This window comes from Acanthopagrus latus, chromosome 21 (assembly GCF_904848185.1).
Source record: "Acanthopagrus latus isolate v.2019 chromosome 21, fAcaLat1.1, whole genome shotgun sequence".
In the NCBI taxonomy this organism is placed as follows: Eukaryota; Metazoa; Chordata; class Actinopteri; order Spariformes; family Sparidae; genus Acanthopagrus; species Acanthopagrus latus.
In genome coordinates, this window is record NC_051059.1 from 27,046,540 (window position 1) to 27,064,502 (window position 17,963).

Consider the following 17,963-nt stretch of genomic DNA (forward strand, 5'->3'; position numbering starts at 1 on the left):
TGAGCCTTTGGCAGCTTCAAACAACATCAGTAAAGACACATTTAAATATATGTAACATCACACTGAGTCACTTTGTTCACAGGAGTCATAGCCTGGAACACTGATGCTGCATTCAGGTCACACGGGAAAGATGGGAGAGAAGAGTTTCACCTTTACAGATATTATTCACATCAGCGCTCAGCTTGTAAATAGTATTTATGAATCTGAGGTTTGAGGGTTTTTAAGTTCTCTGACTTCTAGAATTATGATTCAACAACGTGGAAATACTTGTAACCAAATGTGAAGAATAATTTATTCATTTGATGATTTTCTGACGGTTTCAGCTCTGAACATGAACTGTGAACTTTGTGGTGTTTCAGGAGGAAAACTGCCTCAGTTATTCTCTCATGTTAGTGTCACATGTTCTCCATCAGCTCTGTGTGAGACCCTGGAATGAAGACGACAAGAAAAGACTTTGTTCATGTTGGTTTATTCATGATGTAAAGCTTCAGTTTGTTCACACGTCCCATCAGTAAAGTCTGTTCAATGATTTCACTTCATCCACACAATCAGTTTGTTTGAATCTCAGCTACGTACAAGAACACAATAAATGATCTTCCTCACATATTATTGAATTTGTGTGACGATCGGAACAACGACAGCTTTTGTTCTGACAAACAAATAAATGTAAATGTGATTCTAGGTGAATTTAAAACTGTACAGAGTGATGAGAACTGAATATGTTGGATGAATGAAGCTCTGCTGCTTTCTCTCTTTAGACTCATGCAGTGGAAGAGAAACAACAACATGCAAACACATCAGTACAAATATTCAACACACATTTAGAGCTCAGAGAAGTTTATATCTTCATGCAGACAAATGTCAGTTCAGCTGAACAAAAGTCATGATGAGCAGTGAGAGCCTCCATGGTTAAACAGACACAGGAAGGAGCGCCACCTAAAGACACTCAGACATTTACACAACAACAGATGACAAGATGTCAAAGTACCGCCCACAATGTTTGATTGACAGGTGAAGACACCACACAACAATCAGCCACAAACATGAAGACAGAATGAGTTTAAGAGTTAAAACTCTGAATTTAACTCACTGACCCTTAAATGTCTATTTGAGTTTACAGAACTCAGCAGAGTCTCCATGAGTGTAAAAACATCGTAGTCCAGCACAGAGCGGCTGAGTGAATGTGGTCTGGACTCTGTGGAGGAGAGTCATGGTGTCAGAGACGCTGTAGAAGGACAGAATACCTGCACTGTGATCCAGGTACACTCCAACTCTGGAGGACCGAGGACCTGAGACGGGAGTTCTGACTTTGTTGTGATAAAAGTTATAACTGTTATTGTAACAATATAATAACCAAGATGTGTCCTTTCGTCCAAACTCAGATTCATTTCCTGCTCTGCTGATATTCTTGTATGCGACAGCTACACCAACTCCCCCTTCTCTCCACTCCACCTCCCAGTAACAACGTCCAGTCAGAGTCTCTGTACTCAGGACCTGAAGATATGAAGTGAATCTGTCTGGGTGATCAGAATAAGGCTGATGTTGACTGTATGTTGCTTTTCTGTTCCCTTCAGATAATAACAGATGTGTGTTTGCTGTGTTTGGATCCAGTGTGATTTCACGTGAATATCTTAAGAATCCAGCTCTGGTCTTCGGCTCTGGTTGTGGGTTTGACAGTAAAACATCCACTTGAGTCTCTGTCAGTGAGATGTTGGTCCATGTGTCTCTCAGGACGTTCTGTAGTTTGTCTCTGAGCTCTGACACAGCTGCTGTCACATCCTCAAAGTACTTGAGAGGACGGATGTTGATGCTGGATGAGTGTGTAGACTCACTGAGTGCTGACAGTGAGGGGTAGTTGTGTAGAAACTGGTTGTGATCCTCTGTGTGTGAGAGCTTCTTCAGCTCAGCGTCTTTCCTCTTCAGCTCAGTGATCTCCTGCTCCAGCTTCTCCTGAAGCTCTTTGACTCGACTCACTTCAGTTTCCTGCTGGGATCTGACCTGCTGCTTCACATCAGAGCGTCTTTCCTCCATGAGACGGATCAGCTGGGTGAAGATCTTCTCACTGTGCTCCACTGCTTTATCAGCAGAGCCATTGATGGCCTCCACCTCCTGTTGAAGCAGCTTCACATCTTCCTCTCTGTCCTGGATTCTCTGCTGGATGTTGTGTCGACTCCCCTCCAGCTCTCTCTGCCTCTCAGTCCTCTCTGCTGCAGCTGACACTGTGTCGTGGCCTTTATGTTCGTCCACAGAGCAGAGATAACAGATACACTGCTGATCAGTACGGCAGAACATCTTCATCACCTCATCGTGACGAGAGCAGATGTTCTCCTGGAGCTTCTCTGACGGCTCCATCAGCTTGTGTTTCTTGAATTGAGCAGCTTCATGATGAGGCTGGAGGTGTTTCTCACAGTAAGAGGCCAAACAGACCTGACAGGACTTGACAGCTCTCAGTTTCCTCCCAGTGCAGACATCACAGGCCACATCTTCAGCTCCAGCATAGCAGAGATCAGCAGCAGCAGCTTGGAGTCCAGTCTTCTTCAGCTCCTCCACTAAATCTGCTAACATGGTGCTTTTCACCAGGACAGGCCTCGGTGTGAAGCTCTGCCTGCACTGAGGGCAGCTGTGGGTTTTCTTCTCATCCTCTTTGTCCCAGTAGCTTTGAATACAGTTCCTGCAGTAGCTGTGTCCACAGGGAATAGTCACCGGATCCTTCAGTGGATCCAAACAGACGGAACAGCAGAACTTTGCTCGGTCCAGCTGATGGTTTTGCTGCGCCATCTCTCCTCCGAGTGTCAACGACTGTCTGAGTTTCACTTCCTGATAACTGAAACTGGTCTGAGCTCTGATCTGATCAACAGGTGTTTCTGCAGTGAACGGGGCTCGTCAGCTCTCTCACTTCCTGGTTACACCCATTTCAGAGTGCAGATCTGAAGGGGAGGGAACAAGGAAATCTAGTGACAGAGTGGAGCTGCTGTGTTTGAGAGCAGGAAGAAGAGGGAGGGCTGATCCAGCTGTGACTCACTCTGGACGAGGAGCAGCTCTGTGACACTGAACTTTGTTCGGTTGTTTACAACGAAGCGTCAGTTAAAACCTGCTCCACGTTAGACAACATCAAAGTCTGTAGTTGTAAAGTATTTCTGGGCTCCTCAGGCTTTGCTGACGGCTCCATAGTTCTCTAACTCTTCCTCAGATTCTGTCCAGTTTTATTTCCCGGCTCATAAAAACAGTCGACCTTCAGCAGGGAGTTATCAAACCAGCCTGTCATCAAACATTCAGGTCGCCGGAATATAATGTTCTCATGTTTAATGATTAACATTTGACCTGTATTCATTCTGTCATTTAAACATGAACAAGTTCAGGAGTTTCTCTGCTGACATCTAGTGGCCTTTTGCTCAAATTCCACTTCAACAAAGAGAAATTATTGTTGGAATAAAAATTTATTGTATGTTCATATTCACAAAGAAGGACACCAAATACTCTTAATAAAAAATGTAGCTGAGAAATAAATAAGTGACATTCAGGACAAAGAGTCAAAGTGATGAACTGTTCCAGCTGAAATCTCTGGAAGTGATAAGGAACCAATATCAAGAGAAACACATGAGACAGCTGCTGGTGGTTGTTGTTTGTGGCGGTCAACCTAAGCGAAGGGCCCGGCGGCCGGCTCGGGGAGGTTGGTGGCGTGCATGTCGCGTGTCATGTTGGACTTCTCTTTGAGTTTGGCCTGCAGCAGCGTGTGCTCGACGACGCCGATCCTCACGTCCATCTGAACGATCTCCTGCTTCAGCTTCGTCAAACTCTGCTTGATCTTCACCACCGGAGCTGAGGGAGGTATCACAGACAGACGGTCAGTATCAATAACAGAAAGACGGTCAGTCTCAACAGACTGACGGTCAGTATCAATAACAGACAGACGGTCAGCTTCAATAACAGACTGACGGTCAGTATTAATAACAGACAGACGGTCAGTATCAATAACAGACTGACGGTCAGTATCAACAACAGACTGACGGTCAGTATCAATAACAGACTGACAGTCAGTATCAACAGACAGACGGTCAGTATCAATAACAGACAGACGGTCAGTATCACTAACAGACAGACGGTCAGTATCAATAACAGACAGACGGTCAGTATCAATAACAGACAGACGGTCAGTATCAATAACAGACTGACGGTATCAATAACAGACTGACGGTCAGCATCAATAACAGACTGACAGTATCAATAACAGACTGACGGTCAGTATCAATAACAGACTGACAGTCAGTATCACTAACAGACAGACGGTCAGTATCACTAACAGACAGACGGTCAGTATCAATAACAGACTGACGGTCAGTATCAATAACAGACAGACGGTCAGTATCAATAACAGACAGACGGTCAGTATCAATAACAGACTGACAGTATCAATAACAGACTGACGGTCAGTATCAATAACAGACTGACAGTCAGTATCAACAGACAGACGGTCAGTATCAATAACAGACAGACGGTCAGTATCACTAACAGACAGACGGTCAGTATCAATAACAGACAGACGGTCAGTATCAATAACAGACTGATGGTCAGCATCAATAACAGACTGACAGTATCAATAACAGACAGACGGTCAGTATCAATAACAGACTGACGGTCAGCATCAATAACAGACTGACAGTATCAATAACAGACAGACGGTCAGTATCAATAACAGACTGACGGTCAGTATCAATAACAGACAGACGGTCAGTATCAACAACAGACCGACGGTCAGTATCAATAACAGACAGACGGTCAGTATCAATAACAGACTGATGGTCAGTATCAATAACAGACTGACGGTCAGTATCAATAACAGACTGTCGGTATCAAACACAGGCAGCTCATTTCTTCAAACTGACTTAGACATGGAGTCAGTCATCAGATTTACCTCCGTCAGACATGCTGCTGCCTTTCTCCTCCATCTCCTGCTTCACCTTGTCCAGCTCTTCACTGATCTGAAACACACACAGAAAAACACTGAGAAGGTCACAAGCTGTCAGTCGTCACAGGAGCTTTCAGCTGAATTCCAAACTCACTGGAGATATTTTCCTTCTTATGATTGTGATAAATTCAGTCATCATCTCCTCCCGTCATGCTGATGCAAAGTCAGGTGACATTTGACAGCTCACAAAACATTTCTGGAGCTTCACAGCAAAACACTGTTGTAACATTCTGGTAAACAACTGAAGTCGCTGGTGCAGCTGTGCTGCTACAAACTGGCACTTTTTACAAGGAAACAAACAACTTCATGTTTTGCATTTCAAGCTGCACTCTGAAGAATGCACCAATGATTCAGAATTTGCTGTAGCTGCTGTGTTGAAAAACTCTCAATATAATATCACTATATTTCCTTGGTCCCTCACTCAATAACTCTCAAAACGATGCGATTTGTTAAGGGAGTCTGGTGATATTGCAGTTTCTAGTTGTGTTCACTGACCTCTGCCAGGACTCTGGTCCTCTCAGTCACTCCTCCACTGGCCTGCTGGTAGTGCTCCTTTGCCTGTTGGAGAACTTGTGTTCGTTACCAGGTTTCTGTTTGGTTCTTAAATAAAAAATGATTTATATTCCCAAACTTGAAATCTAAACGTGCATCAGGACAGAACAACTTTCCTGTCAGTCCTTTCTGTCCGTTCCTTAAACCCTCAATGGATCAGCTTGAAATTTGTGTTTTTCTTATCTTTAGTTTTTAGGCAGGTTTGGTGTTTACCTCGCTGAGTTTGGCCTGAGCGCTGCGGTACTCCTGGATCAGATGCTCCAGCTGGTTGTTGATGTATTTCTCTCTGCTGCTCACCTTCTCAAGAGTCTTACCGATGTCCTCCTGCAGTTTGTCCAGGTAACTCTGCAGAGACAGGAGAGGACACACTAGGACGCCGTCACGACACAGCTGGATATTACTAAAGGATGTTGTCAGTGTCTTTCCAGAAGAACCCCTGCTGTCATTTTCACTTCCAGTCTATGAACTTCTTTCAGTGAGTACATTTCTTCTGTACTCATTAGATAATTGTGATTATTCTGAGACTGTTCTGCAACTAATGATTATTGTCGATTTGGATTTGACTGCTCGTTATTTTCTCCTTTAATCCATCAATTCTTCCTAAAACATGTTCACAATGTTTGATTAGTCCAACTGTGTCGGCAGGATTACACAAAAACTACAGAACAGATTTCCACAAAGGATGAATCCAGATGAGATTCAGTTACGAACACGTCTAACTTCTTCACAATAAAAGCCTGACATTATTTTGTCATTTTAAAGCTTTTATTATGAAGCAGTAACACAGGAAACGTATTTTCAGCAGCAGCCACTAAACACGAGAGAGATTCAGTTAGATGCTATAAAAGTACTGTGAGCTGAACACACTGACTTTTAAAAAAAACGTCTTTTTCTCAGGTGTCCTGCACAGACGTGAGCTGAGTATTGATTTGCAACAACACACACTTGGGGAACAGACGGGACGTCCTTCACATGGACGAACAAACAGCTGCAATCAGAAGTTCTGGTGGGACAGAATCTGTTCACATGGGACAGATCCAGGTTTTCTCTCACCTTTTAATTTTTGTATGTTTTACGTTATGTTGGATCAGGCTTGAGTGAATTGAAGTTTACTGTTGGGCCTTGGCGGAGGTATGCGCTCTACTGAGCTGCTCTAGTTTCGGTTAAAGTCACTGTATAGTGTTGGGTAGTTTATAATTTAGTCGTCATATATTCTGTGTGTGAAATTCTTACTTTCTAAAGTGTTGCTAAACTAAAGCTGTCAGAAACGCGGAGCGTTGTAAAATATTTGTCTCTGTGATGTCGAGGAGAAGAGAAAAAGGAAACACTCAGCTAACGTGGGATCATTTTTCTTCTCTTCAGCAGCTAATTAAATTATTGTTTCTCACAGGAACGATGCAAAATCAGGCTCAACGCAGGAAACACGTGTACAATGTCAACAGTAACACTTGGAGCAGTGTGCTGACATGAAGTAGTGCCAATACCAACAGACAGCAGCAGGGGGAGACACACACACACACACACACACACACACACACACACACACACACACACACACACACACACACACACACACACACACACACACACACACACACACAGCTGTCACCAGGTCTGTTAATGCACCTTTGCCTCTTTGAGCGAGGACTTGATCCCGTCTCGGTGTTGATGCATCTGGTCAACGTGGATCCTCCAGTCCTGCAGAGCGACACAACAGTGAGCATGCTGGGAAACTACTGGAGGAGCAGCAGTCGAGGGGGGTGAAGCTCATTATGACAGAATAACAGAATGAACAATCAGCGTGATGAGATTCTAGACAGATTGTAAACATCTGTGTTTTTTGACCGGTTTGGAAATCCTCCCTCAAGTGGACATTTCACATTTTCCAGTGATATCTGTGAACTTTCACATCATTTTTGAGCATTAAAATTAACAAAGAGCAAAAAACAACAATCATTAAGCTACATAACAAAACTTGCTGAGGAAGCCTTCTGGAGAAAACACCTGGAGATTTCCTGAGGACTCATTAACAAACACCTGGTGTGTTGGGCACAGTCCCAGACTTAAAGAATATCCAGTGATGTCATGCTTTCAAATGTTGAAGAGCTGTGGTACCTCGTCAAAAATATCCAGTGGTTTCACACTTAAAAATTGTTGGCTATAACTCCACCACCCTCCCCTCCACCTCTCCACATCAAGTCGGAGGAATAAACAGGCAATGTGAGATGATGCGTTTTGTAAAAACGTCATGATTACACAGCTTATGACAAGAGTGGATGGACATACTGTATCTGTGGTTTGCAGGAACATTGACTGCGAACACTTGAACCTGGTGACTTGGCTGGATGCTCTCCAGAATATGAACATGGATTCAGAACGGATGTCGAGGATAATCATGAGTTACCTGCAGTACAACAGTAGTTAAGAAGTAAAGGTTCGGACTGTTTTTCTAATCACAGCTGATCTATGAGACAACACTTTAATACCACATTCTGCTTTGCAACAAAACCAACAGACAGATGTCAGAGCGTTGCCTTCAGGGACCAGTGAGCCATTAAAGACAATAAAATCAGCACAGAGACACCTGCCTGCTGCTTTTTATCCTCACAGAGTCTCAGTTTCCCCTCAGTTGGTTACAGCTTCACTTCCACTCATGAAAGCAGTTCTTAGAGCTCAAACCTGCTCAGACTTTCAATTGAAATTGACTTTTTCCATCGAATGAGCTCCCTTGGTGCCAAATGTAAACGTGGAGCAGCGACCCAGAGTGCTTTGCTTTGCACTCACCTTAGAACCTGAAGCTACAGAATAACAGCAGCTTGTGTTTAAAGTAGTTTATACAGGAGGGAAACTCAGACAGTCAGACTGGAACAACAGTCTTGCAATCTTTGATTTCTCAGAGTTCTCCTGGGCTGATATCACCAGACAGGATCTATTTAGCCACAAACTAGAAAACACACTGATGGTGCATCAGGCTCAGAGAACAGCCCTTCAACCTGCTGGCTACATGTGGCGCTCAGGTGAGTGTTTACCTTGTTGTCTGTCCTGATGGTGACTTTGAGCTGTGGCAGGACTCTCTCCACCTCCAGGTTCCACTCTGCAGCATCAACCGTCGACTCCAGGATCTCGTCCGGTTTGGAGGACGGCTCTGCTTCCTGTCAGAGAACCAACAACACAACCATCAGTTTCATTCTAAAGCGGAGCAGAACTCAGAGTGACAAACCTGGAGGAGGCTCGTCTTTCAGGATAACCAGCCCCTCCTGACAGAATCTTACATTAGATGTGTTTTAAAAGTTGTTAGATTTACGCAGTTATCTTCGAGTCTTTAAATGCATCATATTTCCAGATGAACTCACGGTGTGAGTGGTTCGTAACTTCAGAGCCTCCAGGTCCATCACGTTCTCCTCCTCATCATCATCAGCCTCCTCCTGAGATCACACACATAAAACATGAGGGGGAACTTTACTGACGTTACATGATTCAAATGATTGTTCTGATTCTACTTAACCGGAAATAAAAAGATCAGTTCAGATCTGAACTGAGCCACCAGACTCCTCTAAAAACACCAAAGTCATGTTATTAAAGTTTGTGATTCCTTTATTCATGAATCTGCTTTTTGTTACAACGGTTAGAAAGTATTTTGAAGGGTCACAGGTTGTAGTAATCCTTTTCTATCTGTACTGTCTCAAAATGTGACAGATCAGTGATTTTAATGTAACACAGGTCCTGAAAGCTTTTAATGTTAGAAACGTCTACTCATATTAAAAACTAATTCAGTTGGGGCACCGCATAGCTCAGTTGGTAGCGCGCGCGACCCATGTGCCAAGGCTCTGCAGCGGACCCGGGTTCGACTCCCGGCCCGGGTCCCTTTGCTGCGTGTCACTCCCCCTCTCTTACCCTGTTTCCTGTCCAACTCTTCAGCTGTACTATCAAATAAAGCCAGAAAAGGCCAAAAAAAATTAAGGAAAAAAAAAAAAAAAACTAATTCAGTTGGATTCAAACAGGCTCAAATTTGCAAGCAACAAATAAACATCAGACCAACTCAAGCTGAACACCTACGATCATCTCCTCTTCTACTTTGCGGAGCGTGAGCTCTGCGTCGTCCTCGATCACCGACTCTTCTTCTGTGGTTTCTGTTGGGTAGTTTGGTCTGGAGGAAGGAAGATGGACAGGAAGTCAAAAGACACAGACACAACCAGCTTCTCCTGGACCCTCTTGTCTATGTGATCCTGTAGAATAAAGCTTACAGAGCAGTTTTCTGTGAGTGGCTCTCTGTATTGTTTATCTCTTTGCACAAGTGACGGAATCCACTTCATTTACTTTTAAATGCAATTTCAATATTTTCTTAATATTTTAAGGTCTTATTTTAATGATTCTCTGTAAAGCACTGTTTGAATTGTCTTGTTTCTAAATGCCGGTATTTAAATAAACTTGACTTGCCTTGAAATAAACCTGCAAAAACCAGTGTCTGTTCAGCTTTTTAACACTTGGAGGATTTTTAAAGGGACCTAAACCAAATATAAGATAGAGAAGAGGAGAAACGTTTGAGTACCTTCTGAAGGAGAAGCCCCTCCTCCTAAGAACCTCCTCAGCCAGTCGGTCCAACACGAAACAGACGTATTCACCTGAACCGGATTTCAGTTTGGAGGGCGGGAAGTCCACTTTCACACCCTGACAGACACATCGACGAGTCAATTAACTCCCCTGTACTCACAAATCTCTGACTCACAACGAGGAGCCTGAGGTCAGAATCAGAATCACTTTATATTTCATTCAGCTGTTTTATTCACTATTCATCTGCCAAGTTACAGAGCACCTAAATGTGAGACAGACTTCTGAACATTTGAAGAAGATTTTATTCTGAGCTACACGAAGAAGACGCTCGATTATGTGCGTGAAAAGTGAAAACCAAGTGTAAGCTGTTAGAGGAAGAGTCTGACTTTAGGTCTGTGTTACATATGTGATCACCACATTTGCAGGTTTTCTACATATGAAGACTTCTGAAAGCACTTTTACGTCAGTTGGAACCTGCGTACCGATCACAGGATCACGACAGAAATAACTTCAGTAAGAAAACACAACACGATCTAAACTGCAGACGCTCTGAGACACAACAAGCAGAAGTGCAGGTAAAATGTCACTCACAAAAGACCTGAGCTCTGCCAGGATGTTGGACACGGTGGCGTTGGGCTCATCGTACTCCTGAGGCTCCGTGAACGGCCTGCCTGCCATGTTTATGAGCCACGCTGCGATGATGGTGAACATGTAGAACTGCTCGCCTGGGTTGGACGCCAGATATGGACTGGAGACAAAGTAATGTCTGGTGAGGGAAAACAGACGGGAAGCCATCAGGAGGGGATAAACAGGAAGATTCTCATTCCTCTCATTTCTGCAATGAGTGGTGGCTTTGTGCCGTGTTTCTTGAGGGACACGTTCAAGGAAAACTCAGGCGTCACCGCTCGCCTCAGCTTCTCCTGCAGAGGAAGCTAAAAGGGTCCGTTCTGGGCTGATGCAGAAACATGGCGGCACAACAAAGCGGACTCAGTGGATATTATACTCCATTTGAATCCTCATCACTTAAACTTTTAAGGAACATTTAACCAAGAAAACAAAAGAAGATGTCTGTCATCCTATCTCATGCTGATGTAAAGTCAGGCAAAGTTTCGTAGTCCACAAAACATTTCTGGAGCGTCCCAACAACACAGAGTCGCAGCGTTCTGCGGACTTCAAGGACAACACAGTTTATATGTGGCGGACCTGCCACCTTTCTACCTTCAAACATTGCTCTGGGACCTGATCTCTCTACGAGAAGAGCTTGTTCATTCACTTTGTAATATTACCTCTTTAATATTGTAGAATTCTTACTCTCTAAAACCAGGGACATCAAAAAACATGCACTATCATCACATCTGGAGAAAATGTGATGTGGAAAGTAATGTGTAACTAAAGTGTTTTGCAACTTTGATGTTTTGAAATAGAAGGCGCAGAGGTTGTGAAGTCTTGAGTTTTCATTCACAGTTTCAACACAGCGACACTTTACAGGATTTCTGGAGCTCACATCTACGCACCTGTGAGAGTCAAACGGTTGAATATTCCTCACCTGGACAGATTCTTCATGTTGTGTTTTGCCAGAACTTCCTCCTCAAAGTTTAACACCTTCAGCTTCTCCAGCAGACACTCCATCACCACGAACACCTGATGAGCTGCTCCGGGACCGCGGTCATCTTCATCCCCTCGTCTACCGTCATCCGCCATTATCTGCTTTATTTCATTTATCTCAACGTTTAAATATAATGACACCAAACCAGTTCCCAGGCTCCAACCGCCAACCAGCTAGCTTGTGCTAGCTAGCTAGCTAGTTTGTTTGGCTTCCTCTCTGTTGTCAGGCAACCGATTGCTAACGCTAGCTAGCTAGGAAGCTAACGTTCGCCGATACAGAAATAATATTTTAAACTTCGCCGTTTATCAGAGTCAAACGTTTTATCAGTTTAAAGCGTGTCTACGGGCCGTTAATGTAAAACAAGCCGGCGGTGTAGCAGCACGTCACTCATCTAACGGGACTAACTGTTGAACTGTTAGCATCGTCTGCTAACCTCACGACACAGCGTCACTGGCTTCCTGTTGCGACCTTCGAAATAAAAGTCTTCGTGCGGATGCTTTGCTGCTTAAGCTTTTCAAATTAAAAGCTCACTAACAAAATGTAATTTTGAAAGAGGGAGGCAATCACAGGTGTCATTAGTCCTGTAGCAGTCTATGTAGAACACAGGATAGTTAAAATGAGCTCAGCTGTAAACATCTGGTGCAGTGAAATGCAACAGAGGCAAACAAACATCAGATATAAAAGATGGAGGTCTGCATGCTTCCTCCACCACTGGAGAGGAGAACGTGTGTGTGTGTGTGTGTGTGTGTGTGTGTGAATAATTCATAACCCCCCCCGTGGTGCAGCAGGCAGCGAGGAGAAGTGTGTGTTTGTTTAATCTGCATGCTGCTCCCTGTCTGTCTGTGAACACACAGGTGAAGCTCCCTGGAGACTGAGTTTTTGATTGACAGGCCGGCTCACTGCCTGCTGCATCACTGATGATGCCCGGCGAGCTGCGGCGCTGCTCCACCAACAGCCTCGACTCAGCTGAGCTGAGAAATGTGATGATAGAGACACAGCGTGGAGATGTGGATGTGATTCACACAGTTAAATGAAAAGCAGTTCAAGCTAATCGAGCAGCTTGCGGTCGTATTAAGTGACTGTCTGGACTGGGAGTGAGGCTAGCTGGTTAGCATGCTGACTGCAATAGATATCTCTGCAGCAAAGCACAAAGACTAGTTTCAGATGATGGCCTTGCTATTATTTAATTACATTCTGTTGATATTTTGCTTAATTTTTAAATGTTCTAAACTAAAATTCATACATATTTCATCTTAAAAGTAGAAGGAAACTCAACAGTGAGAGTAATATACATGTTGCATCTGGTTTATTGAGGAATATATAAATATGGTCTAAAGGAACAGCTCACCCAAAATATAAATTCAGTCTTGATCTTCCATAGAGTGTGATCTTAGTCTCCAAGACGTTATTTACACACTTTTTAAATCCAACATTTGGATTTAAAAGCAAGTGGGCTGATGAGCTCCACAGCACAACGAGGGTGTAAATAACATCTTTACAAGTCAGTTTGGGATTTTTATTTCTCTCCAGCTACTTCAGTAAAACTCTGTTTACTGTGAACCTGAGTTTATATCATCAGGAGGAGGAGAGGATGACTGGATTTCTTTATTTTTTAAAGGAACAGCTCCTTTAAAGGTGCAGTGAAATGGAATATAATATCCACAGATGTGTGTGCCAGATGGGAGACTTCCACCTTTTGAGCGTCCGCTGCAGAGGAAGCTGAGGCGAGGGGTGTTCTGTTGTTTGCAATCTGCAAACTCACCACTAGATGTCGCTAAATTCTTCACACCAGACCTTTAATCCCTCACTAACATCACATGGATTAACCAGTGAGATTTCACAGCAGTGATACCTAACCATGATATCTAACCTGGATTCATCCACAGCTGCAGACACAGAAGCACTGGACACTGAATAAAGCAGGTCACTGAGATATTGTTCCAGGATTATTACAGTGTGCACACTGAACAAGAAGACAGATGATGCATGAATAAAAACAACTGTTAATGTGGCTGTCAGAGGGTTTACATGTTTTTACCAGTCATCATCATCCTGACTCATGTCTCTCACTTCACATGCAGCGAGCTGTTTGCTTGTGGTTAATATGAAAAGTATCACCTAATTGTCAGCCACCACACTGACAGCCTGCTGTCTGCCGATGTGGGCTGCAGGAGCTGTTAATGAGTCTCCTCCAGACGCCTGCAAATCAAACCCAGGCTCGAGCGGGTCTTTACGCAGCCTGTGGAGAGAGAGAACCGGGCTCTCGTCCGCTCTGGTGTGATTACAGGCCGGGTGCAGCCAGACAGCGTGTCAGCCCGTGGCCTGGCCTCCTTTTCTTGGCTTGCCAGTGTTCGATGGAGAGGTAATTGGGAGGAGAGGCAGAGGTGGATCTGCGGCTTAACCTGAGTGAGGCGGTAATGAGAGCCGGCTGCCTGCAGGCCTCGCCTGAGGACCAGCGGGAAGCTTATCAGCCCACCAGGCGTCATTCAGAGAGGCTATTTATGCCTTTTTGTGCCAAAATAACTGCTATCTGAGAGTCATTACTGCACTGGATGTTTTCTAAAAGGGGTGAGAGGTGATGTTTCCACGGCTCTGCAGCATTAAAGGACCATGTGGAGGTTGATGGTTGTCAAAGTAATGAGGAAGATTCATCTCACCTTCTGACGCGTCTACCACCTCTCAAGGTCAACAACAAACATAAACCTGAAAGTTTGTTAAACGTCTCACACATCGCACATCTTGTGTTTACGTCCACTGACCTGAATCTATTGACTCTGTGTAAAGTGGGAGGGGTTCTGATCGTTGTGAACACTGACGGAAGCTGTTCGGACACGACGGGCCATCGATGTCTCAGACAGCTCTCAGTCTTTCAGATCACACCTGACACACGTCTGAAGTGATCACCTGTGATCTGATCTCACTCCTCTGCTCTATATGAAAATAAACCACAGAGACAAACTGATACAGTGTTTTCCACACAAAGAATGTAGAACACTTGCTGAATTAACAAGAAGGTCCAAATAACGCAGAAGGAGTCAGAGACAGAGTTTCACAGAGTTTATAAAGTGTCTCCAACTCAACAACTCACTAAACTGACACATTTGTTAAGGGAGTCTGGGGACTTTCTCCACGGGGACAAAGAAGTATAAGACTATATTGGTAACTGTTTAATTTATTTGTAAAATTTGACATGTTTACGGGAAATAAATGTTGTCTTCTTTTAAAAACTGAGTGTAAATCACATGAAGCAGTGTGTTCAAACAGCTGCTGAATGTTGGCATGTACAACAAGCTGTAGACAAACTGACACCTTTTACAAAGACAAGAACAACTGATGGTGTAACATTTAATGCCGAATTTACAAGAAGGCCCCGATGATGAAGTATTTATCAGAGGCAGTGTTTCGCAGAGTTCATAAAGTGTCTCTTAATCGACAACTTGCTAAATTACATGATTTTTTAAAGGAGACTGGGAACTTTCTCCAAGAAGAAACCTACAAAATTCGACATGAAGAAATAGTAATTAATGAATAACTATTGGCAGGTATAAAACCCATCAGTGGTACTGTGGCAGCTCTGACTCGTGGCTGATGGAGGTCAGTGAAGGTGACGGATGACTTCTCTCTCATTTAAAGAAACAGGGTTTAATATCATTACAGCTGTGAGAGCCCAGATGTGAGATCGGCTCACGTCTTCATTATTATTCCACTTCCTCTGCCATCGTGTCAGCGCTCGTTCTCCCTAACGGAGGGCGTCACTTCTTTCAAAAGCTGGATTTGTCACTTTGTCAAAGAAAACACTCCTTCTCTCGCAGCTTGATGACTCATTTTGTTCCCCTGAAAACCGACAAGACAGGCAAAGTGATGAGATCCCACACACTGTACGCCACTTTCAGTTTACAGGTCTGGAGATGATGTGACTGAGCAGGAGAGGAGATCCAGAACTCAAGTCTTTAGATTTTACATTTATTTATTGACACAAACCACATTTTGCCTCATGATTCCTTTTAACAGTTAAATATTTGGAAGGGAGAGAAACGGAGGAGCGATCTGTCGCCCAGGACTGACAGACAGGAAGGAAAACCTGAAAGTAAAGTGGCTCCTTGCGACCTGAATCTCAGTGTGCACTGAATTAATTGTAAATGAACAAACATTAAAGGGCTCTTCTGCTGTTTCTGTCTAAACAAACTAAATAAAGAAACTCTCTGTCTGAATAAACAAACTGATTTTAAGGGGGCGACACAGTTTATACTGTTTTACTTTGAAGCTAGAAAGGTGGCAGGGTCCGCCACACATAAACAAATAGTGATAAAGTGAAAGTTTGTATCATCTTGATAACTGCTCCAATTAAAGTCGTAACTGTTCGACACACACAACAGAAACTTGCTTCATAATTTGTCACTTATTGGAGGATGCAGATGACTGAAGCTCGTCCACCTGCTGCCTCGGTGAACAAACGGGGCAGTAAACGTTGTGTTTACTGCCGCTCTGTGGTTTGAACGGCTCATCTGTTCATTTATTCCTCCATCCTGTTGGAGAAGCTGCCACTAAACCAGGTGAGTGTGTGTTCCTGCGTTTGCATCGTCAGAGAGATGAAGCTTGTTTTCCAAACTCCCTCCGTCCCTTCTCCTCTGCACCTTTTTGTCTTCTTCTTCTTCTTCTTCTTCTTCTTCTGTGGTCTTGTAGCTGTCACGGTGGACAAAGAAAGAAAACTGTATTTGGCCTTTACACAGATAATTTAAAAGAAGACATTTCCTGTGTTGTACCTGGAGAGTTTGGATCCTCTGCAGATGAATCAAGACAAATTCAAAACACGGAGAAGAATGAACGAGTCCCGGATCCAGTTCAGCTCCAAACACTTTCTGCTCTGTGTAATAAAATGCAAATCCTACCTGTGAAAGCTTGTGTTACACTGCTGACGGAGCAGATTTAACAAGTCAATCTCAGAGAAACACAGACTCCTCAGGAAACATCTGCAGGATACTGAAAAAGAAGAAGAAGAAGAAGAAGAAGAAGAAGAAGAAGAAGAAGAAGAAGAAGAAGAAGAAGAAGAAGAAGAAGAAGAAGAAGAAGAAGAAGAAGAAGAAGAAGAAGTGTTCGCACTCTGGAGGAGGAGGTGAAACAGTGTTAATGGAGCCGTGGATCAGCACTGGAATCACCCGAGGCCTCGTCTGTCCAACAGATTGCTTGAAGAGCTCAATTGTGCTCAGCTAATGCATAACAAACAGATGGAGCTGAACGCCATCGCTCTGGAGTGGCGTCTCTACCGCGTCCTCTCTGCCTCTCCCTCTCTTAAGTGCTGAAATAAATCAGAATTATGTTTCTTTGGCGTCGGTGCTGCTGCAGCGACACAGTGATGGCGTGGCTCAGGATCACAGCTCTGCCTGAGCAAGAGGAGGGAAATTAATTAGCATCGTTTTTGCTCCACTTCTCTCGAGCTTTGACGGGTGCAGTTGCCGTGACAACCTGGTAACGGTGGAGCACAGGTGGCTGCAGGCGACGGGCCTGTCTGAGGCAGGAGGTGCAGGAGGTGCAGGAGGTGCAGGAGGTGTCGTCTTTCTAAGTTTGGTCGAGGTTATAAAAAGCAGTGGTGCTGAAATTAGACGCGGCAGCTGAAGCTGATCAGAGTCTGCAGCTCGTCCACAGACTCATTCAGGCTTTAATGAATCGAACCTGTGAGCTCCTCGTCAACACTGGTGCAATATAACTCAAGTACTGACGTCACAAAGTCAACGTACCTTATATTTCTACTTCACCTCAGCTCAGAGGCTGTACGTTGTATTCCACTACATCCATCTGACTGCTTTAGTTACAAGTTACCTCTCAGATTACAGTTCAGCCCGTTCCTGCTCCTCCAGATGTGTCTGTGTTCAGCTGATGACCTCATGGGTCCAAAAGTACAGACATCAGTCAGGAGATGAATACATTTGGTTTCACCCCATTTGAGTTATGCCATGAATTACACTTCTACATGTTTGTCAATTAAAAAGATAATTTTCTAGCTCAATAAAGTCTCTAAAATCAAAAAATCTAGTTTTGTGTTGAAGCGCTCAGTGAGCATCGTCTGAGTCTCCTCAACACTCCCACAGAAAAAAACTATATATTTCATGACCGACCTCGACGTGTCTGATTGTTTATCTGATTAGAAGTGTGGTATTTCTAATTTAACTTAAAGCTGCTACAAAAAAACTTTCAGTTTCTGTTGATTCTGGCGCCCCCTGTGGACAAAAGCAGAACAAGTGCCGCAACCTCAAAGAAGATCTTGATCCTAAACAGATGGATGTACTGATG

General features: G+C 43.8%; 2 protein-coding genes and 1 long non-coding RNA gene across 4 annotated transcripts; all 3 read right to left on the reverse strand.

Annotated features, from left to right (window-relative positions):
* Window positions 1-452: 452 nt before the first annotated feature.
* On the reverse strand, window positions 453-2,894 carry LOC119010652 (tripartite motif-containing protein 16-like). Its single transcript, XM_037082986.1, has one exon. The coding sequence runs from the start codon at window positions 2,776-2,778 to the stop codon at window positions 1,105-1,107; it is 1,674 nt and encodes a 557-aa protein (XP_036938881.1). The 5' UTR covers window positions 2,779-2,894; the 3' UTR covers window positions 453-1,104.
* Window positions 2,895-3,418: 524 nt separating this feature from the next.
* ift57 (intraflagellar transport 57 homolog (Chlamydomonas)) lies at window positions 3,419-12,161 on the reverse strand. The gene is made up of 11 exons (XM_037083013.1): window positions 11,616-12,161; window positions 10,661-10,835; window positions 10,068-10,186; window positions 9,575-9,665; window positions 8,872-8,943; window positions 8,548-8,670; window positions 7,145-7,216; window positions 5,732-5,863; window positions 5,462-5,524; window positions 4,913-4,979; window positions 3,419-3,819 (listed from the first exon to the last, which is right to left on the reverse strand). Exons 1-11 carry the CDS (start codon window positions 11,768-11,770, stop codon window positions 3,638-3,640), a joined length of 1,251 nt encoding a protein of 416 aa, XP_036938908.1. The 5' UTR covers window positions 11,771-12,161; the 3' UTR covers window positions 3,419-3,637.
* Window positions 12,162-14,892: 2,731 nt separating this feature from the next.
* Window positions 14,893-17,400, reverse strand: LOC119010701. Of its 2 annotated transcripts, none has more exons than XR_005072034.1 (3): window positions 16,439-17,400; window positions 16,226-16,358; window positions 14,893-15,509 (listed from the first exon to the last, which is right to left on the reverse strand). It is a non-coding gene; the product is annotated as an uncharacterized LOC119010701 (long non-coding RNA). The 2 variants fall into 2 exon arrangements; XR_005072035.1 differs by lacking the exon at window positions 14,893-15,509 and having other exon boundaries at window positions 15,541-16,358; window positions 16,439-16,539; window positions 16,776-17,400.
* Window positions 17,401-17,963: the final 563 nt, after the last annotated feature.